General features: G+C 45.5%; 1 protein-coding gene across 3 annotated transcripts in view; it reads left to right on the top strand.

Moving 5' to 3' along the window:
* Positions 1-1,744: 1,744 nt before the first annotated feature.
* CA10 (carbonic anhydrase 10) overlaps positions 1,745-8,542 on the top strand; it is a 213,329-nt gene continuing 206,531 nt past the window's right edge. The window contains exons 1-3 of one of the 3 annotated variants that reach the window (XM_049812984.1): positions 1,745-1,913; positions 2,676-2,818; positions 3,077-3,164. In XM_049812984.1, coding sequence (XP_049668941.1) covers positions 3,104-3,164 — 61 coding nt within the window. In that variant the 5' untranslated portion in view covers positions 1,745-1,913; positions 2,676-2,818; positions 3,077-3,103. Of the gene's footprint in view, positions 1,914-2,471; positions 2,579-2,675; positions 3,165-8,542 lie in introns of those variants that run through there. The other 2 variants (XM_049812982.1, XM_049812983.1) reach the window with 2 other exon arrangements.

The following is an 8,542-nucleotide window of genomic DNA, read 5'->3' as shown; positions in this document are numbered from 1 at the left end:
ACCAGATGCAAATCGTATTTCAACCTCTTTAAAAATCTATACCAGTTTGGTGCTTCTGGACAACTGATTCAGTGCCCAAAGGCATATCTATATAATGGCATACCGGATAAATGCCTTCTTACCCACAGGCTGCCTTAGTTCCCTAAATCCCATGCATTTCATTTTGCCCAAGAGGGATAACTCTCAGTTGCCTAAACTTAAGTATTCAAATGACACTCAGCATTCTGCAATCCTATCAAGGAGAGAAATCCCTCTTGCTGCACAGTCCACTATTTAATAAAAATGCATCAAAAAATATGTGAATGCTTTAAGTCATTTGTCCCCGAAGCCTTGTATGACTGTGCCTTGCATCCAGCCTCACTGTTCTCACTGGGCAGCTGATGGCGATTAGTTTGTTAAAATCCCGAGTCTCTTTATAAACCGTGAGAAGAGATGGAGTAAACATCAGCAAAGACTGCTGCAGTGCAAAGAGCACTTACACTACTCTGAGAACTAGCAAAATGAATACAAGAATCACATTGGCTACTAAGTGCCTGCATTCCAATTCTTCCTTTGAAATAGTGATGATCTTGTCCCATGCAGTAGCTTTGAAGCACTCGGGAAATCTGATCTACTGCAATTACATACCGTCAGGATGACTTGAAACCTATGACTCCTACACATTTCTCAGAGCCAATGAAAATAACAACCTAGCCTGTGGTTTCTTCTCTTAAACATCCCCTCCTTCCCCATACAGAGATCCAGGCGTCCTCATTTTGCTAGAATCCAGACAAAGGTGCATTTTACAAGTATGCCCTGGGCTGGAGAACTGTTTATAAACCAACCTATGTTCAATCTATTATGCATGCATCCCCCGCTGGAGTATTTGTAATATGACCTCTGCATCCCTGCCAAGAGCTGGGATATCAGTTTGAAGCCCAAAGCATCTCTCTCCCTCCCCCTTCCCCTCTGCCTTACGGTGATCAATGAAGGCATCCGCAGTCGAAGCAGTTGCAGGATCACCTTTTCACACCTGCCCTGAGCCGGGATTTTCGTTTGTAGCCCAAAAGCCCCCGATCCCTCCCTTCTCTCCTGACAGACCGAGCCACCCCGCAGAGCGCTTCGGCCCGGGGCAGCCCCCTGCCCACCTACCCGCGCCGCGCAGCTCCCCAGCCCGCAGCCCCATGCCTCTGCCAACGCTGCCTTTCTGCGCCCAGTTTCCCTCTCCGCAGAACGGGAAACCCAGCCTCTCCCCGCGTCAGGTGCACCTCTTTTTTTTTCTTTTTTTTTTTTTTTCGGGGGGGGGATAATAAAAAAAATTGGACCCACATTTTAAACAAAGTGAGCAGCAGCTTCTGGAATATGCCTGAGAAGACAGACAACCGAGGCGGCCGTGCGGGAAGGAAGTTTTTTTGGTTTTTTTTCCCTTTCTGCCTCCCTCCCCCCCAACGCTCCCTCCCTCTCCGTTCTTGCCGGCCCGGTCCCAGCCGCAGACCCCCCTGCCGCGGTGCGGCCCCGCCGCCGCCCGCCCAGGCACCGCCTCCGCGGCGGAGCCCTCGCTCGCTCGTTCGTTCGTTCGTTCGCTCGTTCGTTCGTTCGTTCGTTCGTCCGCCGGCCCGCGCCCGTGCGCGCCGCCGCGCTGAGCCCCGCCGTGCCCGGCGCTGCCGCCCGCCGGTCCGCGGCACCCCGCAGCACGGTCGCCTTACTCGGGGAAACCGGCGAAATAGTCGGAATTAGGGGAGGAAGGGGGGGGGGGGGGGGGGGGAAATCCAAGGAGCTATGGTACCTCCTTACAGATAAGGTGGTTGGTAAAGGTGGCTGCAGCAAGCGGCTCGGAGGTTGACCTCGATTTGTTTTTGGGACTGCAGGCAGGAGTGGCAGATCCGATGAGCTGAAAAAAAAAAAAAAAAAAAAAAAGGCAGGAGGATTTGGGGGTAAGTAAGAGATTGCCCCAAAACTGACGCTGCTTTTTTTTTTTTTGGGGGGGGGGGGGGGGGGAGCGGAGGGAATATCTCTGCAGAAGTGTTGTGGATTGGGGAATGCGATTTAGATAGGCATTGCAGCGCAAGTACTTCGCTAACTCTTGGCTGTATCCTCTTGTTGCCCTTCCTACCACCAAAACCGCGAGAAGTTTGGGTTTGTTTTTCTTTTCCCTTCTTCTTTAAATAAGTTTTAAAATACTGGTATTCTTAGCGAAGCCGGCCGGCGATGCACGCAAGCCTCCGCTGCTTGCAGACTCTGCACTTCTGCAATTCAGATTTGGGGGAGGAGAGGGGGGGGACACACGATCGCCAATTTAATACAGCTCCTAGCCTCCCCCCGCCCCCCCAACCTCCCCTTCCCGGGGCGTTTTCCCCCTGTCGTGCCGCCGAGCTGCGGAGCCGGAGCGGCGCGGGTGTGGGGCCGCGGCCGCGGGGGGTGGTCGCGGGGAGGCGGCGGCGGCGGCGGGGCCATCCCGGCCGGGGAAGGGCAGCTCCGTGTACGGGACAAGAACGACCCCTGCAGTCGCCTGGCGGAAAGCCGGCTGGGCTCGCCGGGGATTGCAGAAACCCCGGCAGGGCTGGAGGGAGCCGGCTGCTACGTGCTCCGCGCCGTGGAGGTGCGGTAGCATGCGGGGTTGAGGGAGGGGGGGGTGTGGGTGGGGGGTTGGCGAACGCGTTGCAGCGGGTATTAATCTCTTTCCGCTCATTTTGTAGCAGCAGGAGAGGAAACCCCCTCCCTCCACCGCCTTCCTTCCCCCCCGGCATGCTGGCACTGCCCCGCTGAGACGTGCAGAGTTTGGGGTTAACTTGCACCTGGCCGCCCTGGAATAGAGACTCTCCGGACCGGATCAGTTGGGGTTTGTTGTCTATGTCTTGTTGGGAAATCTGGTGGATTTTTTTCTCACTCGTGGAGGAAGAGCCCGGTGCTGGTGGTTGGCTTCGTGGTCTTTTTTGGAGGGTGAAGGAAGGGAAGGGATCTCGCTTGAGCCGTGCAGAGGGAGAGCTCGGACATGTGTTGTCAGCACATCTGGGGAATACAGTCTGCAAGTCCGAAAGGAAATTTGCTGGGATCGTTCAAACTGCGATATTGATCTTTGTTATTTTTTTTCGCCGAGGGATGCACTTGGCATGAGAATCGGAGGATGGAAATTGTTTGGGAGGTGCTTTTTCTTCTGCAAGCGAATTTCATCGTCTGCATTTCAGGTACGCAGCTAGCACAGAAAGGGCGGTGGGGGCGCAGGGAGAAAGAAATACCATACAGGGTTCCCTGGCTTCCCCTTAATAAGGGGCAAGAGGTACAGTTAAACCCAAATCGAAATAGCAGCTGAAAAATACGTGAATGATGTATCGTGAGTGGGTCGTAAGAGCAATCAACAAACATCAATTCCTCCCCCACCTTAATTCCAATACCTGTGTAGGAATTATGATACATTGGTTGCAATAAATAACCACAGTGTACTGATTAAGCAGATGCTTATAATTCCTAATGTACCTGATTGTGATAATTAATCACAACATTGCAGTAATCCCAGAATTTCATAGCTCCTGAAGTTCTTAAACTCGGCTGATCTGCAGATCTTAAAAGGTCTGCGATTCATTGGTGGAGTTGTCATGTTCTGGTGCCACAGTTCAGGGTCTGCAAAGGGAGGAATAACACTGAAGAACGTGCCTCTGCTTTTAAAAGGAGCTTTACTGTGGCTGTGCTCTGAAAATGAATTTTAAAAAAATTTAAAAATAGCCCCATTCAAAGAACCCCTTGGTGGCTGGGATTCCAGCTTTAGGCTTCTCATTTAAGCTTGCAAAGATCTCTCTCCCCTCCAGTATGTAGAAGTCGGGTGATTTCAGTTGTCACCAGAGCTTGTCCAATTAATGAATAGGCACGGCCGGGTGTCTAGCGTAAAGGATTGGAACAATTTATTCTTGGGGAAAACACTCCCTTCTGCTGCAAAAGCCCTGGCTGCCTTGTTAATTTGTCATGTCAGTCATGCTGGAATAATTATGTTGCAGGAGGCAGGAGTGGGGAGGTGGCCAGTTTTCTAGTTTGGGACACTTCAGGGAGCCCCACAGGGATCCAGGCTGCCTGCGTCTCCTGCTGTTCCACTTCTCTGCAGGCTGCTTCTGCCCTCCCGTCATTGCATAAGTCCGGAAAAGGGAACATAAGCAACACAGGCAAGGCACTGCCGAGGGGGGAGTGTGGGGTCCTGGTGGACATCTCAGTGTCCAGCCTGGAGGTGCGTAGGGAGAGGGAGCTCCAAAAGCTCCCTTGGGACCGTGCAGAGATTGGCCTGGGCCGTCTCCCAGCCGCAGCCCCCAGGCAGCAGCACCTGCAGCATCTCGCTCTGGCAGTGCCAACCCCCACTGCGCTTTCTGCAGCACTTTCTGACTGATCACCCTTACAGCCCTTGGACTGGTGACACACTAACATTTGGGGTGGCAGCATCTATGTTAATTTGTATTGCCTGCACCTGCCCCCAAACTTTTTTATTCCTGAGCAAATAGTGTTGCTGTCGGCCCACGGGGTACGTCCGCCCTTCTTTTATCCCTACGGACTGGCACCATCTGCTACCAGGCACCCGGGTGACACTGGCAGCACCCCAGGCTGACCTTCCACTTGTGCCCATTGGTACCATCAGAATAATTCACTCCGTCGCTCTTTAGAACAGCAAAACCTGCTGCCTCTTGTCATTTAAATCTCACACTTATCTATTTAGCTCAGCATGATATGCCACCTGTCCAGTTCTCTTCAAATTAGGCACTACTTAAAGTACCACAGTGAGAGTGGAAAAAATGAAGCTCATCGCTTTCTTGGCCGTTCTGACAGTAATATCCTGAGACAGAAAGAAGCTGTCCCATTCTGTGCAGGTCCTTATGCCACACATTTAGCTGCCAGTGTTTCCCTATCTCCCCCCCTCCTTCCTTCATCTTCAGACATGGGAACGCAGGCTTCTCTAACCGACAGTGGGATCAGTCCTGCAGGGGCTCTCGTCTCTCTCCATCTCCCTCTAGCACTAAGAGACTGACATCCATCTCTGTGGTTTTTGGTTTTTGGGTTTTTTTTGTTCTTTTTTGGGGGAACAAAGTGAATAAGTGAATGGTGGGATGCTTTTGCTATATGGTTAAAGCTGTGGTTTCCAATAATTTTTACCCACATAGAGGATGTGTGCATGCTTTAGCCTTTCTTTTTTTTTTTTTCCTAGGGATTTTTGGGGTTTTTTTCAGGAATTCTCAGTATTTGTCATCTTGGTAAAAAGGATTAAGATCTGTAGATACCTGACTGGCACTAATGCTTTGTATCTCTCTTCTGTCATCCTTTTTACACCATGTTTTGTAGCATATTATCTAGCTGGGATGTCTGGATAGCAGTATAAGTAAGAGAAGGTGTAATGAAGCCTGTTAAGGTTTGCCTCAACACTGGATTCCAGAAACTGTGTATTTTTAGCACTTCAGCACTGGTCATTCATTCAACATGTTACTTAAAAAACCCACTAGTTGAGCACACTGCTGCAAATTACAGGAATGTGAATTAGGGAGTGTGGTAGTAGTATTGTTTTCTTTCTTCTTTTTTTTCTTTCTTATTAAGTCAGTTGTTTCAGCAGTGAACATACAAGACTGGTCTTCAGTGCATGGATCTTTCCTGAACATTAGCAAATGCTTGATTCAGTGTCTATTTAAACCTGCGATGGCCCTCCTACTAATTCCAGTGGTTATTTGGATTAGAGCCTATTAAGGGCTGCTGTTCAAAGGGATGATGTCAGTCACTGAATTGATGGACTATTAAGTTAGTTTATCAGTATTGGTAAACTTATTTATTAAACATAGGTTCAATGTTATGTCACATTGTCTTTTGCTATGTTTTTACATGACATTTAAATATAAATTATGCTGAATGTAGCACTTATGCTGTGTTTCTTATTTAAAATAAATAATGAAGTTACACAATTGGCTTTTTGTGTCACTCATGCATGAATTTCTGTGAGACTTAGTATATGGAAAGTAATTTCATGTGTTAAAAAGAGGCATATATATTTTCAAAATATTTTATACCTAACATTTTTTATCAGTCAGTTACATGTGTGTATCTATGATAGATTGCTTGGTCTGGAAGAAATGAAAATGAGATTTAGGAATATATATTTACTGGCCCTTGTGTTTGGGAAATAATTTCTCTGTGAACTTCGTAAACTGAATATTTTTGTTTTCTTGGCATACTGAATTAAGGCTTTTGCTACTTGAAATTGCTTGTCTGAAAGGAGAATCTAGTTTCTTTGTGCAGATGCAAATGAGAAATAAGAACAGATTGAAGGACCATGAAAACAATTTCTATCCTTTAGAAAGAAATGAAAACCTTCTCTTTCCTTCAAAGTCATGATGCATATTTATTCCTTTGAGTTGTAGTCTCTGAGAAAAAATAGTCGTGATTTGTATTCTGACTTTTGTTCCTTTTAATGATACTACAGCATAGAAGGAACACAGGGTAGTGGAAGTGGAGATGTCCTGTAGATAGAATGCTGAAATAAGACCTCTCTGGTTGTTGTTCCTTTGAAGATGCAGATAATCATGGCACAGGGATTATACTGTTTATATAGAAAGAGGATAGTAGTTGTTGGTGTGATGTCCAAAATTTCCTTCCTGGGTAATAAGATCACCAAAAATTAATTAGCATTAGTGTTTTCAGGTGGAATGTTGTTGATCCCATAATGGCTGCCACCTTTGCTTGCATAGTCATTTGTATAAACCACGAGCAATTTTTTTGTGATTCTAGATATTAACAATCAATTTCAAGAAAAAAACGAGGATGCTGTTTTCAAACCCTTGCAGGATACTTCATTTAAATAAGAAAATGCTACTGTCATGGCTATTGATTAAGAAGATTTCTGTGTACATTTTCTGTTAATCCATCAACAAAATGCTGTATAAAATCTGCATGTTCAACATCTTTGTGGCTTCCTATGAATTGATATATATTACCTCTAACTGTTTTGGCTTGTGGGAACTAATATGGATGAAATTCATGCAATCCCTACAGCTCCTTTATTATTTGGAAGTATTTTCATCCTTTGCCATCATCCTCAAGTCACGTAGGGGCAGATCCCTTTTATGATGTAACTTCTTTGGCCTGTTTGGCAGCACACAGGGATCATAATTCATGTGTCATGAGCAACTAAGCTGTAATTAAAAAATCCCCATCTATCAAGGAATTCCACTGTGTATTGAGCATCTGATGTGGCATCTCCTGGCATTGAGGGCTAGGGGTATATTTGGAGTACAGTTGCACTTCATTTTCTGTCTTGCTGCTTCTGCAGTCTCTGAGCTCTTATTACCTGGCATAACACAGAGCTGTCCTACAGGAACTCTAAATTATGCCAGGGCTTGAATTGTCTGTTGAATGATGGTCTGTAAGGTCTGATAACTCTTCTTCTCTTAGCATTGTACAATCTGAGATAATTCAAGCTAAAGTAGTGTAGAAGAGAAGAATATCAAGGCTCTAATGTCCATTAGTAACTAACAGTGAATAGTTCATTGTTATGTTTGGACAAAAACGTTGAAACCAAGTTAATTATTCTCAAATAGTGTCACAGAAATAGCTTTATCTGGCACTTTTAAGTGAGAAATGTAATATCCTAGGGGAAGGAATTATTCATAGCACAGATACATATATATATACATGAGAGGAAGTAATTACTAGACATATAGGAAGGTATAACATGCAGCCTGGTGCATCGGGCAACCAAGAGCTTTTGGCATCCAATCCGTTATAGTATTTTTTCCTGCTTTGTCCCATCTCCACATCTTCATGTGTGTGGGCAAACCTTCATGCCTGCACGGGGTTTGTTGATGTTACCGAAAATCCACGTGGATTCAACCCTCCTGCTCACATTCAAACACAGGATGGAGGCCATATGTTGGATCCAAAGACTCTCAGTTCCTTAGCGCTTGAATGCTTTCTCACTTCAGAGATGTTGCCGCCTTTTCAAAAGGTGTGAAGATGTTTCTGCTTTAAAATTCTATGGAAATAGCCTTGGAGTCTCCTATAAATGTCTGCTTTACTTTTTTTTTCATGTCCTGTATTTTTCATCATTCTATTTTTATTGTTAGTTTTACAGCTAGATCGTGACCAGATAGGCGCTAAGTGCCAAAACAACACATATATTTTTAGCTCATGTAAAGGTAGTAGAAGGGAATGTTTATGAATAGTTTTGCACATATTATGCTGAGCTATTTTCCTTCCAATAAACTGATGGAAAGAAACTGGTAATTGCTGCTATTCTTTTCAAATCTCAATGATGAAGATACCCATTTTTCAAAGGGACCTCTTTACCTTGTTGTGTTGCCTCATTGTTAATGCAATTGAACTAGATACCAAGCCTCCAAGACAAAAGTATTAAAAACAGGAATAAAACCCCAACTCAAATAAGCACTCTCAATTTAACGGTATTAATTAAGTCTTTAAGATACAACTGATGTTATAGAGTTTTGCCCTTTATATTCTTGGAAAGGTTTCAGTTTTTAAATCTACAACAGCTAGATTTTAAATTCAGCGAGGATTGAAATGGCTTTCCATTTGCATTCTGAATATTCCT

Source organism: Accipiter gentilis, chromosome 10 (genome assembly GCF_929443795.1).
Source record: "Accipiter gentilis chromosome 10, bAccGen1.1, whole genome shotgun sequence".
Taxonomy (NCBI): Eukaryota; Metazoa; Chordata; class Aves; order Accipitriformes; family Accipitridae; genus Astur; species Astur gentilis.
The sequence above is the reverse complement of the archived record's forward strand: the minus strand, read 5'-3'. Positions and strand labels throughout refer to the sequence as shown.